Raw genomic sequence first — 23,166 nt, 5'->3', positions numbered from 1 at the left:
AAGATAAAGAATCAGGTTTCCTTTCTGCAACAAAATCCAACCCTTTCCTTCAGGTTGGCTATGAGTATCCTGGGCAGTCTTACAGCGTGTATTCCGGCATTAAGCTGGTCCAAAGCGCAGTTGAGACCCCTGCAATGGGACATCCTACAACAGTGGTCCAGGAGACCGGAGGATCTAGATGTTACCTTCACGGTATCCAGGGAGGTTTTACTCCGGCTGAATTGGTGGAAAGCGAAGGAGCGCCTCACCCAAGGGCGATCTTTTCTACCACGTCATTGGGTCACCCTCACCACAGATGCCTCCAAGGTAGGCTGGGGAGCTCATCTACTCGACCTCTGCAGTCAGGGCAGCTGGTCCTTAATCGATCAAGCCCAATCATCAAACTTTCGGGAACTGAAAGCTGTGTTCCTGGCACTCAAGACCTTCGGTCCAAGATTACGGGGGAAAGCTGTGAGAATCCAGTCCGACAATGCCACCACAGTCTCATATATAAACAGACAGGGTGGCACCCGGATTCCAAGGCTACAGGACCTTTCAGACCATCTCATGCGCTGGGCCCAAAGAAACCTGGAGGATTTAGCAGCGACGCATATCAAAGGAGTAGACAACTGTCTGGCAGACGATCTCAGCAGATCTCGTTGCTCCCAAGCCAACTGGTCCCTGGACAAGAGCATTTTTTCTCTCCTAGTTCAAAGATTCGGCCTACCAGATATAGACCTTATGGCGACCAGACAAAACAGGAAATTGCCAGTTTTCGCCTCCCTTTACAGGCAGGACAATCCCCCCCTGCTAGACGGAATGTCAGTGGTTTGGTCTTTCAAGATGGCTTATGTGTTTCCTCCAGTAGCCATGATTCCTCGGATCCTCCTAAAGATTCGGGTAGACAGAGCCAGGGTTTTAGCTATTCTCCCTTATTGGCCGAATCGAAGTTGGTTTTCGGAGCTGCTCAGTATGGCGATTTCAGTATGGGAGCTGCCAGTTTCCTCCCATCTTCTGGAAAACAAGAACCTGTCCAAGGATGTTCTTCTGCAGTTCAGATTGACGGCCTGGCTGCTGCAAGGATGATCCTCCAGAGCAGAGGCATTTCCAATTCTATGTCAGAAATCCTCTTGGGTTCAGTATGAAGATCTACGTCCACTATTTATCTTCGAGTCTGGAATAAATTTCTCCACTGGTGTGTCTCCAAAGGTTTGGATTTCTCTTCTCCCCCCACAAGTTCTGTTCTGGATTTTTTGCAGGAAGGTTTTTCAGCGGGTCTCACAGTCTCGACGCTTAAGGGACAGGTTTCAGCCCTGAGTCATTTTCTCCTGTCGGAGTTGGCGTCCCAAGTTCTCGTCAGGCGTTTTTTTAAGGCTGCCATCATTCAACGGCCTCCCAGACGTTCGCATTTTCCCTCCTGGGATTTGTCATTGGTCCTCCAAGCACTCTGCTCTGAACCATTCGAACCTTTGGAAGAGGTATCTCTAAAATTTTTATCCCTCAAGACGGCTTTTTTGGTGGCCATTACCTCAGCGAGGAGGGTCAGTGAACTTCAAGCTCTTTCCGCGGCTCCAGAATTTACTATTTTCCACCAAGATAAAGTCGTCCTGTATGTTAAACCTTCTTTTTTGCCCAAGGTTATCTCTGAAGCTAATGTCAATCAGCCATTAATTTTGCCCTCTTTCTTCCCGTCTCCTTCAACTCCGGAAGAATCACTCTGGCACACTTTAGACGTCCACAGAGCTCTACGAATTTATATAGACTGCACTGCTTTTTTCCGCTCCATGGATCAATTGTTTGTTAATTATTTTGGTAGATCCACAGGCAATGCGGCCTCCAAGCACACGATATCTCGATGGCTTTCCGACACTATTCGCTTAACCTACTCTCTCAGTGGTCAGGTTCTTTCATCCCGCATTACTGCTCACTCCACCAGAGCCATGGCTACATCCTGGGCTGAAAGGTCTTCGGCATCTCCAGAAGAAATATGCAAAGCAGCTACTTGGTCTTCCTTTCACACGTTTATCAAGCATTACCGGCTAGACATCTCCTCCTCTGATGCTGACTTCGGGCGTAAGGTGCTTCAGGCAGTTACCTCGTGACCGTTTTTTCCCCACCCAGGAGGGGTCATCTTGCTATATCCCCGTGGTACTGACACTACACGACGGGAAAAACAGTAATTTTACTTACCGTAAATTCTTTTTTCCTTAGTGTAGTGTCAGTACATATATCCTTCCCTGTGCATTTTTGTATTAAAATTATTTTTTTTGCAAGCTATCTTGTGTTTCTTGGTACTTTCTGGAGGTATGAGAGTTGCCGGGGCTCTTATAGGGAGGAGTAGGAGGGGTTAGGAGGTATCTTAACCTCTTCGGTTCTAGGTCCTTGTCCCAGGAAGAGCGACACCCCGTGGTACTGACACTACACTAAGGAAAAAAGAATTTACGGTAAGTAAAATTACTGTTTTTCCAGGAAATCACTGTGTTTTAACCTTTTGAGAAGAGCCGTGGTATGATGAGGGGTGGATCAGATTAACTTCCTGTTTGGGTTGTGCAGCTTCCTAAATATGAATTTTTGACCATGTCATATGCCTTGGGGGAATCGAATTTATGTCACCAAAAGGATGGTAAACTTCCAGCATATTAAGGTAATTTCTGTGAGAGCCAGAAATGATGTGCTAGGCTGTTACATGAGTCACATCTGGATTGAGCTGTTTTATGGGAAGTGACATCTGTCTTTGATTCCAAATGTAAACTAAGATTATCATTTATTGATTTATAAAGCTCCATCATATTCTACACAATGGGTGAACGGGACATAACCTACAGAAACAAAAGATAAGGAGGGCCTTGTCCAAACAAGTTTACAATCTATCAGAATAATGTGATTTGATTTTGAATTAGGTTGGTTGTATAGAATTCAGCATGGTAGGGCTAGCCCTTATCAAGTCACCAATGTCAAATGTGACAGTTGGTCGAATGTAGAATAGGGGTTACAACTCCACAACGACGGCAGCGAACAATCTGTGTATCCTTGCCTAAAAACTTAATAAGCGTAAAGTTTTAAATTAAAATGCTCATGTTGGGAAACCAGAGCATTTTGTCTGTTGGCAGCCCTCAGGGATTCTAGTTGTGCATTCTCTTGTAGAATGTAGGATTCTCTTAACAAACTGAACTACCCTATACTCAATTTGTCAAATTAACCCTATTAATGTATTTTCCTAACACTCCAAATATTGTGCAAGCCAATGAAGAATACTTTGGTACATGTACTCTGACCTAGAATAGCAGTTTAATTCCCCGGAAGGGTGAATAAAGGTTTGCTTAATTTAATTGGATAGGTATTTCCATAAACAAGACAATGGCTCTTTAACTTGATGGTGTGATTCTTTTCTCGCGTTTCATGTTGCTTTTCTTAATACAAAAGAGGCATATTACACTCCCCTTAGTAAAACCCACTTCCCTGAACAAGACCATAAATATTCATTCTGAGAACTAATGAGGCTTTTAAATATTGTTTCACTCGTGTATATAATAACTGGTCTGTGATTAATAACCTATGTAATTGGAAGTCAATTGGTCTTTATTACCACACTGATAAACTCCTTTTTTTCTTTGTCCAAATACATCGATTTTAGAAATACCAATGTTATAACTTAGTTGTGCTGTATAACATATTTTTATTTCTGCTTTTATCTTATTTAGCAGTTTTTTTTTTTTTTTTAATATTTAATGAATAACACTTTCAGTTTATCAGTTCATGGTAGCAAAATCTTGCACCACGGTATAGAGTCTGCTTAAGTTGACCAATAGAGTCTTTATTCCACTTAAATAGAAATGTAACAAGAAGGGGGACTCCCGGGAAACGGAAACTGAAGCAAATAAAAGTATAGCTTGATTTTCCATTATTTTCAGATCGTCTCTAGTTAGTTTCAGAATAACTCAGCCCCTTAATTGAGTGTGTCTTGCGTCTCTCACTCTCACTCTCACGCCGGGTCTTTCACTAAAAACACGATTTCAGTAAAAGGGGGGTGTAAGGTAAATAGTAGGACATCATTTGCCATAGAAAAGCTTAACAAAATTAAAAAAGCTCAAAATGACAACAGGTTGACGACTGCTTTAGGCCAGACTGGGAGGTTTTGCTTCCCTCCTTTTAAAGGGTTAAGCGGACAAGAATGCGGACATGAGTCACAATTTACAACTTAATAGGAAGGTGTGCACCTATTCCACCTTCCACCCAGTCATAAAGGTGCAATATCCGCCCTGTAGTAGAATTCACAACACATTCACAAGGAGGCAGCTTTCATCACTGCTCTCTTTAACCGACTAAGTAACTCACTGCCAAGGTTCCAGCCATGCTACCTTACCATTTAAACAACCTGTTTAAAGTGGTTCTGTTATCTAAAAATGTGTGCTTGAGTATACATTTTTGAGCAAAAAAATGGCTATGTTAAGCACACCATGTGGCTTGAAGGAAAAAACAAACAAACCCCCCCCCCAAAAAAAAACCCAAAAACCAACTAAGCAGCATACCGGCAGATTTTAAACTATATTGACGTCAAGATGAGTTTCTCACATTGTAAGAAATATTGTAGGCTCAATTTTAGGCGATAACATTAATTCCAAAATAAACAATCATATTGTTTCAACTCCTTACCTGCCATTTTTGGGAATTTAAATGAAAATTGGGAGTGATTTATAATGGAATTGCAAGCCTGTATTTCTTGGCAGTGGCAGTTTTACAAGTTATAACACTAACATATGACAGAATTAGCAGGTTAATGACATGGGCACCATCCTTTCATTCAGAGATTTTTGCTCAGTTAACTCAAGCACCACCAGAGGCAGATCCAGAGCCTGGCCTCGGGTATGGCACTGACACTAACACACTCACACCAGCACAGAGACACTAATACACACACACCAGCACAGAGACACTAATACACACACATACACTACTTTACTTAGACACTCACACTAACACAACTAGACATTTAACACCAACACACAGTAACACACAGTCGCATTGACTCATACACACTATGATAACCAGACACACACACCCACTAACATACCCATTCTTGATATTAGGGGCATAAAGAGATAAGCCTGGAACTCAAGACTTACCTCTTTAACCTGGCTTAGGAAAAATACTGCCATCTTTCTTGGACCCCCCGATCCTCCCATGGGCACTGCTTAGCTATAACTTTTTATTTTTTAGAAAATACACTACAGAGTCTTGTGTTAAACATCTAGTTATACTGTCAAATATTTGAAAGATTAAAGTGGGTCTGAAGGTTTGCCTAAGGGGCCGGACATTTTTTAGTTGACTTCATCACCTATTGATGAAAACCAGTAAGGAACTTTAAAACATGTGCAAAGTGATGTAAAAAAATAAAATAAAAAAATGTAATCTCAGGAATAGGCTTCCAGAACAGCACCTATTGCAAGCGTATGGATTGCTTTGGCATGGAAAGGGTTACATATTTTTTCCCAGGAAGCAGCCATTCTAAGCATGGACTCAATAGGTATGCATAAGCCGGTTATTTGCCCCCTTCTCTTTACATCAGTGCACCTCTCTTCCCATGTTACCAACCACCATTCATTGGCCCTTATATCCTGACCATTTCCGTGAACATTTTAGTGTGCCATTGTCGCCTAAATATTTGACAGGTGTTTGAGCAAAAGCAGAAGGTTTTGAAAGTTAAAGCTAATAGAACATAAAAACGTGCCTAGGTGTCACATTGATATTTTTAACGCACCATATGGCAGTTATAAAATTATTCACAATTGAAACATTTCCACTGAGGTTTCCTGTCTGTTCTACTAAGGAAGTGTTCTGTCCCAGGATGAAGTTGACACCGCCGGCTGAACTACTGTTTGCTCTCGCTTTTGATACGATTGTAAAAGCGGGCTCCGTAACAAGTCTTCTTGGACGTGGAAAATGGAGTACACAAGAAGAGTGGCGGTGGCACAAAGACTTGGTCTTCTCACCATAGCAGTCGACTGAAATGTTATTGCCAATAATCCAATGTACCATTGCATTGATTTGAAATGCTGACAAGACCACTTCACAAAATACATTTCTCTAGTTAACGCTACCTATGCAGATTAGGCAGTAGGAGAAGGGCAGTGACTGAATACTGTACAGCATATAGGGAAGCTGAGATTTTTTTTATTTTGTTTTTTTAAACATGTATTTTCATCATATGTTCCTCCCGTGGTTGGGTGCATGCTAATATTTTGCAACACATTTTTTTTTTTAAACTTTGTCCCTGTTTAATATTTTTTCTGCAGTAAAAAAAAAGACTCCCAAAATCAAACAAAATGAGATTTTGCAAGACTCTTCCAGAGTTAACTGTTCCATATCAACATTGTTATTAATAGTGCAGTAATTTTTTATTTTTTTTTTTATATATATATATTTTTTTGTTTGCGCAACAGGGAACATTCTCTCATAATACACTTGGGTCATTCCTCCGTTTTCACAAGCCAGTCAAAAGGTTTTTCACCTTCACAGTACATGGACATGTATGATCCACCCTGCCCCTTTGTTTGCTTTATTACTAGGCTGTGCCCGGAGCTACACACAGTCCAGGAGTCGGTTTCTTCTGCTATGTCCTAAAGTCTACGTATTTATGAACAAACTTATTTTACATGTGCATTCCTATACTTACATGATCTTTCAATAGAGAAGAAACTACTATCTTCATTTTAAAATCAAACATGCATCATTTACTTTAAAACGTAACTCATTTTCCTGGTGGATATAAAATGTATCTGTTTCCATTCCAGTACCGCTAATTTGTAACATTTATTTCAAGGTAATGTATGTAATAATCGGTTATGGCAAAAAAAAAGAAACCGTCGGTCATTAAACCAAACATAAAATGTAGTTTGCATAACACAACCTTCTGTTGCAATTTGTTTTATATTCATTTTTGTCCACTGAAATAGAATACATTTTTGATCATCCGCCTACCACCCCTTTTTTTTTTTTTTTTTTTTTTTTTTTCTTCTTCTTCTAGCATGCTTCCACAACAGTTCCGTTTTGGGATTGACGTTGTCTTTGGTATGCAGAATGGCAGGAATTACTGGCCTTTCTAGAGGCCCTGGATCAGATTACTGGGAAAAAAAGGTTTTTCGTTTTCTGAAAGAAACAGGGCGGTATTTCAATGTATGGACTTGGTGTCCATGCAGCAGTTTGCCGCAGAACCTGCTCCTATATAACGGGATTATTTTGTGCCCTTCTGCTGGCGCTGTAAATGTTTTTTTTTTTTTTTTTAATGTACCTTCTGCTGTACCTGCACCAGCTTCTGCATATAACTGTGCCTATACATCCCAATATTGATCCAGTTACCCCAATCATCAAGTCTGATACAATGATACTATAAATACGGTAATATCAGTAAGTCTAATGTTTTGTCACACTTAATGCAATCTTGGCAGCAACCACCCTTGTGCATAACCCATTTTATTTTATTGCTCCATACAAATTTTCTGTATAATCATTTTTAACCTCATGTGATTGCAGTTCTTTAACTTCCTGTAACTCACATTGGCAGCTCTCCCTGTTGCACCATATAACCCTTCAATACTTCTCCTAGTGTTACTCCAAATAAAACCTCCCTATAGCTACTCTCTTTGCGTAGCGTAACCCCCAGAACACCTCCTACTTCATAAGCTCTCTCCCTGTAATGCCTGCTATTACTCCGTATCAGCCCTCCTTATAACTCATTCTGATCATATCTCCTGAAGTTTTTTATTATTGTTTATGTCCAGAGCTGTGCGCTGCTTGCACAGAATTGGCGATTCTGGCATACAGCACTGAAATGGTTAACCATGTAGTATATTTTTTGCAGATCACATCAAGGGTTGGGAGGGTAGAGAAGGGTATGGCTTGGGAGGGCAGAGTTCTCAGCGCAGTCTGTTTCCAGCAGCTCTGGGATTGGTTAAGGGTGAGGGCGGCGCTTTGGCCGATGCAAAGTCACGGAGTGGAGTGAGTCCGGAGATGGAAGAGATGAATGTTCACCGCTGTTATCAATGCTTTGCTCATCTGCCAATACACGTACACATAACTCAATCACAGTTTCGCTTTAGAATATCTGCTTAACCCATGTTTGAGGCTGTGTGTGTGTGTATGTATGTGTGTGTATGTATGTATGTGTATATATATATATATATATATATGTGTGTATGTATATATGTATGTATATATATATATATATGTGTGTGTGTATATCTGTCACTTGTTAGCACATAAGCAGATGTGTGTGATGTATTTATTATATATGCAAATATTTTATGGCAATGGTGAACTTGCTTTTCTTCTCCCTCCCTTTCTATTGCCAGCCTTAATGCAGATGTTTGACAGTTTATTTCTCAGCTAATCAATAACATGCGCACTGTGTGTGTGGATAGAAAAGTGCATCTCTGCACACAGACCCTTCAACCATTAGAGGGGGCCTCAACTACTCTGGAATGAATGTGTTGTTTACAGCCCCATGCTCCTGTGCAAAGATACATTTTGCCTCATTTGTTTGAAATTTGTTTTCTGGCTTCATAATTCTTTCCTTACAATCCTTACAAGCTATATACAGGTCTTGGTGGCCTCCTGTTTAAAATGTCAAATATTTCCACACCCTCTAAGATCCCTATTATGTTCCCTATCATGTTCAAACGTAGAAAACTAAACAAACATAACTGGTCATTTATACATATATAACCTTACACAAACCACACTCCATTTAATGCATGTGCCTGGAACATAAGAATATGCCCTTAAGCTGAACTACAAGACACGTATAGAGCATGATGGTACTTTATAAACATGCAAAGTAAGTGTACTATTGAGATGAACTTGCCTCTTCACTCTGTTTTTTTTTTTTTTTTTTTCTTCAAACAGTGTGCCCTTCTGATTGTAAGTGGCATGGTTGCACAGCAGATAAAAAGTGCTGTCACAGCGAGTGCCTGGGGGGCTGCAGCAAAGCCAGCGACCCATCCAAGTGCTCCGCATGCAGGCACTACCTGCACGAAGGTGTGTGTATGGAGACCTGCCCCCCTGGCTCCTACCGATTTCAGGGCTGGCGCTGTGTGACATTCGAGTACTGCCAGCAGTTACGCAACAAGTGCTTTAATACCCGGGACAGCTCTTGCCCTCTGTATGTCATCCACAAAGGGGAGTGCATCTCCGAGTGCCCATCCGGGTACATGTCCAACTCCAGCAGGTAAAATACTAGTTGTGTATTTGTGTATTTATTATTGTTTTTAAAAATGTTCTTTAACAGTCACATCCCTGAGCAAAGAATTGATAATGGGAGCCTTTGCATGAAGAACAATACTGGCTTGTAGTGGTATATTATAATGGTGTTCCTGCTGCTCATCCACTTTTGCCTCTTTGCACCAGAGTTGCTCTTAATATATAATTCCCTTTACTTTAAAAAAAAAAATTAGGAAAAAATGGACAAGATGTATTCATCATGGGGATATTAAAGGAGATTCACCTCACATCAAAGAGCTTGGAAAGGCATGTTCCTCAACTGCAAGGACAGTCGGCTTATTTCCAAGGACAACCACTATTAAAACTAATTGCCTTTACGTTTGATGATTTGTCCACCCCTAAATTGATCTACATTGCCCGTGGTCACACCTTATTATTTGCTTTCCATAGCCTAACCTGTACACCTTGTGCTGGTCCATGTCCCAAGGTGTGTCCCATCTTCCATGAAGTGAAGACCATCGACTCTGTGACATCTGCCCAGGAGCTGAGGGGGTGCACAGTGATTAATGGAAGTCTTATTATCAATATTCGTGGAGGAAGTGAGTATAAACTTTAGCACACCTTGTCACGGCTGTTGTACATTACAGGTCAGAATGTGCAACATCCAAGTGCAATCGGGTTTCTGTAGTTGTCATGGGGTTAATGTCAATAAAGGACTTATCACTGCTGTTTATATAACTCCTGAACCCTAATCAAGAAGCTATGGTAGTAGAATGTACGGTTGCTGTGAAAGTTAGGAGAGGACAAATAAAAGAGAATAGATGTAATAGGTGATCGCTTATACTGATATTTTATACAGGCTAGAGTCTGCCCTGGTTCCATTTCATCTCGACCATACTTTCGACATCTTGTCTGTCTCTCATTTAGTGCGTACCTCAGGGGTCCACACTTGAAGTTAACACTTCATAAACTAAGTGCAGCGTTGGCAACATATCTCTTACTACTGCTGAATGCATATACTTTTTCATTTGTAAATTTCAGGAAATGCTTAGTTTCGTATGACCCAAAACAGGCTTTTATAGGCAGATTAAACCTTAAAATAAAACGACACACTTGGTAAGGGTTATTTTGCTGAATATGATGGGGAGTGCAGTTCATGTTGCATTTACGGGAACAGTCTGTTTCTCCTGTTTGGGGGAAAAAACAGCAGCTTCGGCCAGTTTCAGGCATATGGCATGCAAGCTCTCCATGTTCTAGTAAAGGGCTTGAATGTTCACCCTTCTAATTTCTTATGGCGGCCATTTCACTAAAGGGCCACAGGGCGAGAACATGGTACATTAAAATCACTTAATTCAGCCAGTGGGTGTTTTTTTTTTTTGTTTTTTTGTGAAGAATATCACGTGATATCCTGACAGCATTTATGCCCCTGATTAATAAACCTGTTACGCCAGCTGTTAGAGAACACATAACTGCAGGACTGTATGACTGTGCCTTTTTCATTTTGAATGTTCTGCCCGTTTGTCTTGGATGGATACCTTTGGATGTCCAGCTATGTGAGCATACATTTACGCCATCAAGCGCCAGCTGCCCTTAAAGTGCCAGGGCCGCCTTGTGATCACCGGTCCGGCTTGATATTAATCACTGACAGATTGACAATATTATTGCCCAATCAGGTGCTTATAAGAAAGTTTTCCTTGTCTAATTGCTGTTACTTTAAAACAAAAGAAACTGCCATAAAGTCTTTGCCATTACCATGCTGGGTAAGCCGCTTTCAACTTTAGGGGACATTTTGATTTTAATGGTAAATCTATATATGCATCTGTGGATCAGTGCAACATTACCTGTGTTTTACTCTCTTTCAGATAACATTGCTGCAGAGCTAGAAGCTAATCTGGGACTCATTGAGGAGATCACAGGATTTCTGAAAATCCGACGCTCCTATGCACTCGTGTCCTTGTCATTCTTCCGTAAACTGCATATAATACGAGGAATGAGATTGGAAGGCGGGTAAGTGTAGAACTCATTATTGAATGACTTTTTTTTTATTTATTTTTTTTGCTATAAAACATTGGGTGGCAGAGAGGACTTTGATTTTAAATCAAATTGATAAACAAATGAATGAAATCCATTCATGTATACTTATTGATACTTTTTTGCACTAAAAACATATATAAAGTTCATTATCGTTTCTTTTTTTCCTGAGGTTTTAAATTTTCATCTTGATCAATAATCTGAATATTATAGAATTCACATACCATCTATTTAAAAAGGAAACAGCAGTTTCTGTTAAATCATAAACCTTGAACAGATCAAAATTCTGTAGTGCTGTAAAACTGTTAAATTAAGGGATCACGCCATTGCCCCAGGGAGCCCCCTAAACAAAGGTACATGATGGAGGGGCTAGTTATATCAAACATTGGGGGATAACTATAAACCACACTTGTAGTGTGCATACATATTGAGTTTGAATGTTAAGAGTTTAAAGGTGGTATCAAGTATGTGTAGTCCAAGTGTTGGGTCGTTATTGTTAGGTCAATGCAGTATTGTATGTGGCTTACTGTCTTGTACTCGTGACCTAGTTAATGTTTTTTTTTGTTTGTTTTTTTTCTCAGGAGTTATGCCTTCTACGCCCTGGATAATCCCAACCTGCGCCAGCTGTGGGACTGGACCAAGCACAACCTAACAATTGTTCATGGAAAACTCTTCTTCCATTACAACCCTAGACTGTGCCTGAATGAAATCCACCTCATGGAAAACATCTCTGGAACTATAGGCCGGCAAGATAAAACAGACATTGCCACTAAGACCAACGGAGACCAGGCATCTTGTAAGTGTCCCTCAGCCCAAATACACAGAGCTGAGCAAGCTGGCTGGCGTTTCGGCGTGAATAGTTATCATTTGCATCTGTATGGATGTGCATTGGGACCAAATTAAAGTATACTGAAGTAGAGGAGGAGGTTGAGCCTTCTCGTACCCTGCTTAAACCCCACAGAACAAAAGTACTAAACATATAGTCGGAAAGTAGGAATATGCGTAATAAAATCAAATCCAAAAACTCAAGAGAGCAAACTGCATTAATACCATTTTCCAATATTTACAATATTGAATTGAGGTATATCACATCTTTTGTTAATGGCCCAGTCACCATGTAAACTGAAAAGTGTGGAAACATAGCTAATGTGCTTGATCTTTTGCAATGCAGAACAATTGATGAATGGTCTGGATGTTTGTGCACCTCACATATAGGCAACAATAACAGCGCATTATAGTACAGCAGTAGAACATCATGGCGTGGAAATGTAATATTTAATCTGACAAGCATGAATAATAGTTAAATCTCTACACAAAGGTGGGCCTATTATACTAAAAACAGTTAAACAATACCTCACATAGGATTGCAAAAGTTCCACTTGTTTTTTCTTTTTCTTAGTTGACCTCATTATTCATTATGAGTTGGTTAGTTTTCAACCACAGGACCTGTGGCTTTTATTTTTTATTTTTTTTTTATTTTTTATTGAAGACATGGTTTCCACTTTTGACTCAAAGCAGTGTAATCATTTTGGTCTGTCTTGCATGGTGCTTGTGTTAAGTTTTTCTTGCAGCCAATGTAGTTTTGAATACCCTCTGTTTACAATCTTATGTAAAGTGCAGACTTCTAGGATATTTTTACTTGAATGGGGCTAGATATGGCAAAATAACAGATGCAATGCGCTTGAAAAACCTTAACTCCTGTGTGAGAAATGGAGGCATTGACTCACACTCAGCATTGACTGGCAGTGCCGTAAGTTGAGTCCGTGTGTACTGTAACCTCTCATTGTTTCTTACCAACTCCCTTGATTATCTTACAGGTGAAAATGATGTTCTTCACTTCAACTATATAAAAACATCACATGATAAGGTTTTGATAAAGTGGGATGCATACTGGCCCCCAGACTTCAGAGACTTGCTGGGGTTCATGTTGCACTACAAGGAAGCGTAAGTGTACAACAAGTGATTGTATAACCCAATGATAATGATGCACTTGATTGTTCAGTTTAAATGTCTACTGTTACTTTTTAATATACGATAATGCAGCTCTGCCTGAAACCAGTGTCTCTGCTTATCCCCTGCCACAGTGCAGCTTGGAGAATATTTTTTCTAGGTAAACCTCTAGTTCTTTTCTGTCTTTGTAATGCTGCACTGTAGACAGAGAGGTTATCTTCCTTCTTCATAATGAAGTCCTTCTTTCCCAGCCAGTGCCAATCTCAGATTCCCCCCCACATTCACTCAAAGCTAATTGTTTTAGTGTTGGCAGAGCTTCCGAAAAACATGTATCATTTAGTATGTGCATTATCCACATAAAGCAATTTTCCATTTTAGTCCATACCAGAATGTGACAGAGTTTGACGGTCAGGATGCCTGCGGCTCCAATAGCTGGACAGTGGTGGATGTTGATCCCCCTATGCGAAGCACAGACGGCAAAACACCGTCATCGCCAGGATGGCTACTGCGTGGTCTGAATCCATGGACTCAGTATGCAGTGTTTGTAAAGACTCTTGTTTCTAGCTCCGATGAGAGGAGAACTTATGGTGCAAAGAGTGATATCATCTATATCCGGACTAATGAAACCAGTAAGTTGTCATAAACATGTGTTATACATATGTGTTTTATACAGGGAAAATATGCACATGATTTGATGATTTTTTTTTTTTTCTCGTCGGCCTTAAACCATCTCTCACTTTACATTTCATTTCACTGGTCAACTATCGCCTGTGATCATTTTACATCTATTCGTTGTACCCCAAAAAAATGTATGTGTTTATACTGCTATCCTTGTCCTTTTTTCTTTATAAGATTCAACTGTTTTTAGCCTCCAGCATGCATCACCTCCTATATTTATGTTGTGGAGATTAGGTGTGTGCCTGTATATGCATTTTTCCTTTGTGTATAAATTTATAATACCCCCCCAACAAAAAAAACACAAAACTACTTACCTGTGGCTGCGGAGCTGCACATAAATGCACCCCCACCCCATGTTGACTCTGCCAGCCAATTGTTATGCCAGAAAGCACTGAAATCAACAGTAGCACCAAATGCACATGGTGGGGGGGGGGTCTCACATGACCAAGTGCTTAACTGGTTGGAGGGGAGTGAATCATGGAGTCATCTCTCTTCGATAGAAGAAATGGAAGGGTGGATGGTGCAAAGCATGACTGAATCCTGTTTGTAATAATCCTTACTCAGAAATAGGGCATTTGAAAGCAGATTCAGTACCATTCAGTCCATCTAGCCTGCCCTTGAATCTAACCAAAACTAAGAGGGGAGACCTGATGACAGTAGAGCCGGGGAAAATTCAGATGATTGTACTTGCAGTACAGATATGGACTTTTATAAATATTCACCAGTATTTGTATTCTATAAATATTCCACCGTTCGCTTCAGCAGTCTTCTCATAACCTCTATTGTGTTAGACATAGATCACCATTTTAACCAGGAAATCTTAAACCATGTTATTTCCAATACGTTACATAGCTTTGTAGAGAGACATTCTAGTGTCTCAATTCAGATAGCTATATATTTGTGACTTAAAGTGTGTCTTTCATCCTTGCCTAGCACCCTCTGTCCCTCTGGATCCCTTTTCTGTGTCCAACTCATCGTCGGAAATCATACTGAGATGGAAACCTCCATCTGAACCCAACGGCAATGTCACCCACTACTTGGTATATTGGCAGGAGCAGCCGGAGGACAGTGAGCTGTATGAGCTGGATTACTGTCATAAGGGTATGTATATTCTGAGAACAAGTGGACTAAACTGTTAAAGAGGGTAAGGTTGTTAGCATCTAGAAAGACCACTATTTACACACGGATAATCTGGGGAAATTACCACTATTGTAACTGCAAGCGAGAGTGTATAATCCACTAAAGAACTTGTATCGTGTTGTCCCAAAGGACTAAAGATACCCTCCAGAACCTGGTCACCGCCCCAGGAAAGTGATGAATCTGCTAAACCTAATGGAACTGATACAGAAGAGACAAGCTCTGTTTGCTGTTCGTGCCCTAAAAGTGACTCCCAGATTCAAAATGAACAGCGTGAATTGGCCTTTCGGAAAACCTTTGAAAATTATCTACACAATGAGGTCTTTATTCCAAGGTAATTGAATTCAAGGGGAAGGAAATATTTGCATAAATAACCCAATGTTTAGGTACAAGAATGTAACTAGGATATGAAGAATAAAAAGAGAAACTTCCTTCATAGGTTTTCATTTTTAATATCAATTAAGGACAGTTTTAAAAATGCCATTTTCTATATAAATTTTCATTTAATGCAGTGTTTGTAACAGATTACAGTAGTCTTTGTATGCGTTGAAGTTTGTCTGAGTCGACATGAAAACAAACAAGCTAAGCTCTCATACTCTAGGATGTCTCCCTCCTGATCAACCGGAGGGACTTGTTTAGTTCTATAAGGGAAAGGACTTCTTCGATTAGCTCATTGGTATTGGTGTTTTTTTTTATTGTAGACCAAAATATCATCTGACCATCAATGATGACCTCCTGTTCTTCATATGTACATACAGTGTACAGCAGTGTAGAACAAAAGCAGACTTTAAAAATGATAAATGAAACTAGAATGGTTTTTGACTATTTTGTGCGTGGCACAGGGTTTAAAGTTCAAAGCAACATCACAGAAGAAATCAATGAGATACTATCAGCAAGCTAAGCATTTTCTTTTTGTTGCTTTTCAGACCTTCCAGGAAACGCCGTGACTTGTTTGGTGTTGCCAATGCAACAGCTTCAGAAGAAGTGACACCCTCTCCTCCTTCCAATGTTTCCTCTACCCGGAGCCCAGAAGATGTGGAAACCAAGAAGTATTCACAGAAGGTTTGGTTCAAAGAGTCACTGGTGATTTCCGGATTAAAGCATTTTACTGCCTACCGCATAGAGATCCATGCCTGCAACCACGAACTTTCCATGGGCTGTAGTGTGGCAGCTTATGTTAGCGCCAGGACAATGCCAGAACGTAAGTCAAATTATTAATAGAATGAAGGACACAGCAAAGAGTGCCCATCTAGCTTATGTAGCAGAGTCTATGGGAGGGTAGTAGAAGGAAGATATTTGGGACACAGAATCCTCCATAGCCTGTACTCCTTCACCTGGCCTAATTGGCAGCTGCTGAGGCTTTAGCAGGCCTCAGAATGGAAGCGGGACAGTGCAGAGTGTGAAAGTGCTAAGGGTTGCTGGAAACCTTTGTTTATTGCGCTGGGTTTGTTACTACCCTGAATTACTTTGTGCTACAGTACAAACTTGCCAGACAATCTTTTGCACTTTTCAGTGTGTATGACAAAGATCTTAGTAAAATCTTTGAAGCCCAAACATTTGGAGGAATTTTTGTTTAGAAATCAATAAGCTTGTGCTTGGAAGTTGTCTTAAAAAATGTAATACATCTAAATAATGGTAAATCAGCTATACGTATGTGACTTAGTTCTCAGGGCTTGCCATAAAACTCCCTATATATTGACTTAACTCCTAAATGTGGACCTTTTCCATGCAATGCCCACAACGATCATCCCGGCTCCAGCCAAGTGTTATGTCCAACATTTTTACCATGGTTAGATGCCTATATATTAATTATTGGTATAAGAAGTCACTGATGATTTAAAGGTATTGAAATACATCAAATGCAATTACATAAAACATTAACATTTTATTTTCTGCTGTTAATGTCCCGTTAACTGGCAGTGACAACAAATCACATGAACGTTAATAGGATGTCTCTCTAATCCCACAGCTAAAGCGGACAACATTGTCAGCCCTGTAATTTATGAGTACACAGAGCCCAACGTCCATTTGATGTGGCAGGAGCCAAAAGAGCCTAATGGACTGACCATCTTGTACGAAGTGCATTATTCCAGGCTTGGAGACACAGAGGTAACAGTTTTTGTGTTGTGAAGGTTTGTGACAATATTCATGGGCAAATTATACCTACTTAGGAGGAGACCAACAACAGAGTTGTTTGCACTCTCCCAAAAAAGATTTTAAGCTAAGGCGATCCATTACTGAACAGTTCAATTTGTGCTGATGATTTATAATATCACAATGCTGTTTTAAAGTAATATTGTGTGAAATATATGCAGCTCTCTACATTAAAAGAGCTGTTAAACTTTCATTCTGATGATGTTCAGATTGATCTTTCGTGGCTACAGAGGCTACAGAGGGTGGTGATTAATTAACTTGGGCTGCTCTGAGAAATTTAAAAGGTGACAAAAAGCTCAAGCAATAACTGATAGATTAACATTGTCCAACATTTTAACAAGTTGGGCCTACACCCCTAGGTCCTTTTGAAAGGTGCAACGTGCCTTATTTTATGTTTATATTAATTTTCCCAGTATCTCTGGGGGAAAAGCTGTTATAGCACTTGCTGCTTGGCATCACAGATTCACAGAATGAGTGCCAGGTTACTGTTTATACATGCAAAAAGTACTTGCGTTTTCTCCGTAACGATTTGGTACAGTAACAGAACGAGGTCGCCATCAGCGGGATTGCCAGTGAAAAGGGGACGATTATGTCATTGTCAATCAAGGGGAGTAGGGATATACAGTATAAAAATTAGATGTGACTACATCTGTTACATCACTATGAAATATATGTTCTCGTTTTACAGCATTTGCACTGCTCGAACCTATGTGACCATTTTCACGGCCTAGTCTGTTTCAGGATTATTGGTTGCTGTGTGTTTCTATTTAATTGTCTTTGCATTGATTATTGATGGTGGCATTTTCTCCTTCGTTGTCTCAGGAGATGAGTGCATGCGTGTCTCAAAAGCAGTACAGTGTGGACAAAGGGATAAAGTTACGGGTAACTATCCCGGGTAACTACAGCGTAAAGATTCGGGCCACTTCCCTTGCTGGGAATGGGTCCTGGACAGAGCCAACCTATTTCCAAGTGCCAGACAATGGTGAGCAAATCTGTGTCTTTTGTGTCAATATGTGGGTGAACCAAAGAAAAGTTGGAAACATCCTGCCACCCTAACAGTAACTCTTGCAGAATGCGGAAATACGTAATGCTTGTTACGGTGGTTTACACTCTGTTATAGAATATTTCTAAAACCTTTTTGGTGAGCTCTGCGAAAATCTGAAGAAAAAACTATGAATTATTATGAAGGTTGAAATATTTAATTGGAATTTTGTGTGTGGTTTATATTTGTATAGTTACTTATTAACATAACATAAGCCATCAACCCCCAATTTGGTATAGAAAGAAATTATCCTATATGTTTCATTCTAAGCAAATAAACCTCAGCAGATCTGGGATTTCATTCTTTCGTCTAGAAATGTAATCACATAAATAAACAATGTCTGTTTCTAAATCCAATCAGTGCTGGCTTTTGTGTCAAAATGTTTTCTGAAAAGGGTGTCTGGTCATTCAGCAGTACTAGTAATGACGTTTCTAGTGATGCATTTAGCTACAAAAGTGTAAGGTATTTAAGTTGTGTGTATCATTTGCTTAATTGTAATATCTGACATTCCGTTTTTCTGTTATGTTTATACACAGCACATTCTCCAACCAGCATCCTGAAAATCGTAATTGGTCCAGTTGTCATTATTGTCATCATCCTTATAATACTGGCATTTTACGTTGTTCAGAAAAGGAAGTGAGTGTTTTTTTTTCCTGATTTCCGAATTATTTATTTTTTTTGTTCCAAGAAGGGAATCCATTAATATTTCACACATGAAACTTGAGATTTTATTTAATATTTATTTGATTTATATGGCACTATCACTCTGCAGCATTCCCCATCGGTATGCCCGCCATTAATAAATAAATGGCCACCGCCATTAATTGTAATGCCCTCCCCGAAAAATGGCCGCGCAGGGATTTCGTTTATTTTGTCGAGAAAGGGCTTTCGAGGGCAAAGTTGAAAAGAAGGCAAGAGGAGTGGCAAGGTATGCAGATAAGAAGATTATTAGGGTTTCTAAAACTCGCTATTGTGAGGTTCTGCTAATAAAAACAAGAGGACTAAGGGCATGATGAATGGAGAATAACAGTATTGGGGGTGTTGGAGAAATTGTACTAGAGACTTAATAAAGTGAAAGCTCAGGAAAACACACTCAACAGGGGTATGGCAGGAGATGGTATTGATCGAAGGGATGCTTCCAAGTTCCTCTTTGTCCTTCCTTGTAACCTTGCTGTCTTTGGTAAACTCCTATTTAGTGGCACTTAGGAAATTGGCACTTAGATAGAAAGTGGCCTGTGCCTCCAAATTCAGTCCAGATTGATGTCCACGTGTGATATGCTGTGAGGAACAACAAAATAAGATAAACTTTACAGACCTCATGTGAGATTGATATTTAAGATGTGATTAAAAACTGGTATTTTAAGTTCTTCATCATGATACAAGCAGTGTTTTCCACCAAAAAAACTTATGATATCATAGAATACTACCGATCTTAGTTTGGCCATAGTCGGCTTGCTAAACATTTGTCAAGTGAAACAAATGTCTGTATTCCATAATAGATTTCTAGGCTGTTTGTTTTTTTTTTTGTGTTTTTTTTATTCCTTAACCCAATCATGGCTGGTGTGGGCGTATCTTGCCTTTAAGTTATTCACTAATTGCTGTGATATTTTGAAATCTCTCCTCATATATATACTATCTTATTCTTTATATTTCACACAGAGATGCAGAAGGACCAACAGGACCATTATATGCTTCCTCTAACCCGGAATATCTGAGTGCTAGCGAAGGTGAGTCCACGGCTACCAAATTTAAAAACCACCAAACCTTCAACAACAATTTTCTATGGGGAAATAAACATACAAAAGAATAGGGTTTAGCTGTGCTATCGTGCATTTTATATTTCACAAATTACCATGGCTTATAATAAAACCTTGCAATATTCACTATTTATTTGTTGTGATGCAGAAATCACTGAATAGGCAATATATTAACACATATTGTAGGAGCCCAAGTAACCAGATGCTTTTTCCACAGTGTACGTACCTGACGAGTGGGAAGTGCCACGTGAAAAGATTACCTTGCTTCAAGAGTTGGGACAGGGCTCTTTTGGGATGGTGTACGAGGGAATCGCCAGGGACATCATTAAAGGAGAGCCAGAAATGCATGTGGCTGTAAAAACTGTGAATGAATCTGCAAGCCTACGGGAAAGAATAGAATTTTTGAATGAGGCCTCAGTCATGAAGGCTTTCACCTGCCACCACGTGGTAGGGAATCAATCAGCTGCTCTTATAATTTTGGAATTCGATGTTCAAACAAAACACTGCAAATTCACATATCTTATGTTTCAGGTCCGTCTCTTGGGTGTTGTGTCCAAGGGTCAGCCGACCCTTGTTGTTATGGAACTGATGGGACATGGGGACCTTAAAAGTTACCTGCGCTCACTACGTCCAGAGGCAGAGGTGAGCATGGCTCTTCATTAGGAAAGTGGGTAAAAGATAGCAGGTTAGGTTGAAAGGAGCATGGGGAGAGGCTTGTTGAGACATGCAAATATTTGCTATTGTGTTAGAATGGCTACAACCAATAGGACGGTACAACATGCAATTAGAGGATTGTAGGTTTGCTGAGAATATTAAGTTATCCTATGACGGTGGTACTATGTATTTTCTCCTCAGAACAACCCTGGCCGTCCTGCTCCCACCCTCCAGGAAATGATCCAGATGGCAGCAGAGATTTCAGATGGCATGGCATATCTCAATGCCAAAAAGTTTGTGCACAGGGACTTGGCTGCCCGAAACTGTATGGTGGGAGAGGATTACACAGTTAAAATTGGTGGTAAGCTTCATGTATAGTTGGGCTCAGGTATTTCTTAAATTTTAAAGCAAACAGAAAATAGCAGTTAGCTTTATCTGCATTAAAGGATGTTTTAGTCATTAATCCCACTAAGCGTTTCTGTTTACTGTGTCCATCCTTAATAAGATACACATCATACTCGCAGATTATGCCAATTGGAGAAAGTATTAAGCACATGAATAATTATGTGAAGTGGAGTAGGGGCAGTATACATAAAGAATATGCCACAAAGCAAGGCAGTCTACCCAGTGACCGAGTGACATGCTTCTTCCTGCTCACGTTCCAGAATAAAAGTAACCATGGAACAAACCACTTGTATAGAGGGGAGGCGGAATCTTGTCTCCATTTTATCCTGCGAGTTTCCCTGCAGATTCTCTGATCACACCCTGATACACAGAGGTCAGCCAGGTCATTTAAGAAAATAAGTGCAGAATAGGGCAGCTTTTCACCTGTTTCACCTTAATGTGATGGCTTCTGCAGAGGTATAGATGTATTATGCCAACAATTTTTTAAATAAGATTTTTGGGATTCCATTCTTTCTAATTTCTGTGCAATTTCTTCTCCTTATTTTTTGTGTCCAAATCTTTTGTGCCTGTTTCACTGTACAGATTTTGGAATGACCCGTGATATCTATGAGACAGACTACTACAGGAAAGGAGGAAAGGGGTTGCTACCAGTCAGATGGATGTCCCCCGAATCCCTGAAGGACGGGGTCTTTACTACCTTTTCAGATGTTTGGTAAGTCATTCCCAATAGGTTTCAATGATGGTTTAAATGGCATTTGACACGGGCCATTTGCCTTGTAAATATTGATTTATATTTCATGGAAAATACTTCTCATTTGATCTTTCTCAGGTCATTTGGGGTGGTGCTGTGGGAGATCACAAGCTTAGCTGAACAGCCTTATCAGGGCCTGTCTAATGAGCAGGTCCTCAAATTTGTCATGGATGGAGGGTCCCTTGATCAGCCAGAAAACTGTCCCCCCAGACTGTAAGTATCACGGTGAAGACTATAAGTCTAGCCCATGTACTTTTACACCAGCGCGCGGCAAAAATAACTTTTTACAGAATATACGTTTATGCAGTAAGAATCATTGACCATGCAAACTCTGTATGATGTCCTTCTGCCTGGCATACACATCATGATAAACTGTTTAATGTGAAAATTGTATCCTGGTAACTCCTAGGGTGACCCTCAAAAGCCCACAAAAATGTGGGCTGAGATGCTAGACTCGACATGGTGCACTCAATACCACATAGCATTATAAAATACATTTGTTTTTTATTGTTTATGGTAAACATTTAGAAGTACTTGATAAGATTGCTACTGTATGTAACATCTTACTTTTTTTGTTTTCTACACAACTATGTTCTGAGGCCTTGAGTTTCAGATGGCAGGGTTGGCAACCAAACTATATTAGCTCTTTTGAAATTTCTTAAAAATCATTTCTATCTGGTAGGAAGCTAAGTTATGAATTTCTGTCTCAAAAGTATAACTTTTTACTTGAATTTTTTTTTTTCTAATTGACTGACGTACTTTAAACCAAAAGCTATCCAGTATGTTCACATTATCTGTGATGTTAGTGACTGAGGTATATGCTACTTTGTTTTATAGGCACCGTCTGATGCAGATGTGTTGGCAATACAACCCCAAGATGAGGCCTACCTTCCTGGAGATCATCGAAATGCTCAAGGATGATCTCCATCCTAGTTATCGGGAGGTTTCCTTCTACTACAGTGAAGAAAACAAGCCACCAGAGGCAGATGATCTGGAGATCGATTTTGAAAACATGGAGAGCACTCCTCTTGACCCATCCTCCTGCTCTCTAAGGGATGAAGGACCTCGAACCAACCTCTATGAGGAACACATCCCATACACGCACATGAATGGTGGTAGAAAAAATGGACGTATACTGTCCTTGCCCCGTTCCAGCCCATCCTAACACTTACAGCTTTCTTTGAAAATATAAATACCCTCCGACAAATCTCAGGACAGAAAACCACCCATGGCTATGACATCATAACGCAAATGCCGCATTTCAGGTTTATATTGCATCATTAATCCATTGAGTTCTCTTTTTTTTTTTTTTTTTTTTCCTATTTTGATAGGTGGATTATAGGGCAAAACTGTGAATAGATGGAGGGGGAGCTGACTCCCTTCACACGCCTACACTAAAAAAACCAAAAACC

The 23,166-nt window shown here is 40.0% G+C and overlaps 1 protein-coding gene across 1 annotated transcript in view; it reads left to right on the top strand.

The window, feature by feature from the left end:
• INSR (insulin receptor) overlaps positions 1-22,919 on the top strand; it is a 52,246-nt gene extending 29,327 nt beyond the window's left edge. The window contains exons 3-21 of the mRNA XM_089490487.1: positions 8,881-9,202; positions 9,646-9,794; positions 11,058-11,202; positions 11,808-12,022; positions 13,044-13,170; positions 13,555-13,805; positions 14,788-14,955; positions 15,124-15,325; positions 15,918-16,192; positions 16,961-17,100; positions 17,968-18,127; positions 18,724-18,823; positions 19,847-19,914; positions 20,162-20,391; positions 20,476-20,586; positions 20,800-20,959; positions 21,586-21,715; positions 21,833-21,967; positions 22,592-22,919. Of these exons, the coding sequence (XP_089346613.1) occupies positions 8,881-9,202; positions 9,646-9,794; positions 11,058-11,202; positions 11,808-12,022; positions 13,044-13,170; positions 13,555-13,805; positions 14,788-14,955; positions 15,124-15,325; positions 15,918-16,192; positions 16,961-17,100; positions 17,968-18,127; positions 18,724-18,823; positions 19,847-19,914; positions 20,162-20,391; positions 20,476-20,586; positions 20,800-20,959; positions 21,586-21,715; positions 21,833-21,967; positions 22,592-22,919 (3,416 nt within the window). The remainder of the gene's footprint in view (positions 1-8,880; positions 9,203-9,645; positions 9,795-11,057; positions 11,203-11,807; positions 12,023-13,043; positions 13,171-13,554; positions 13,806-14,787; positions 14,956-15,123; positions 15,326-15,917; positions 16,193-16,960; positions 17,101-17,967; positions 18,128-18,723; positions 18,824-19,846; positions 19,915-20,161; positions 20,392-20,475; positions 20,587-20,799; positions 20,960-21,585; positions 21,716-21,832; positions 21,968-22,591) is intronic.
• Positions 22,920-23,166: the final 247 nt, after the last annotated feature.

This window comes from Sceloporus occidentalis, unplaced genomic scaffold, assembly GCF_023333645.1.
Source record: "Sceloporus occidentalis isolate IW3139 unplaced genomic scaffold, rSceOcc1.0.p SCAF_45, whole genome shotgun sequence".
NCBI classification, from domain to species: domain Eukaryota; kingdom Metazoa; phylum Chordata; class Lepidosauria; order Squamata; family Phrynosomatidae; genus Sceloporus; species Sceloporus occidentalis.
Note: the sequence above shows the minus strand (reverse complement) of the source record. Positions and strands in the feature narration are given on the sequence as shown.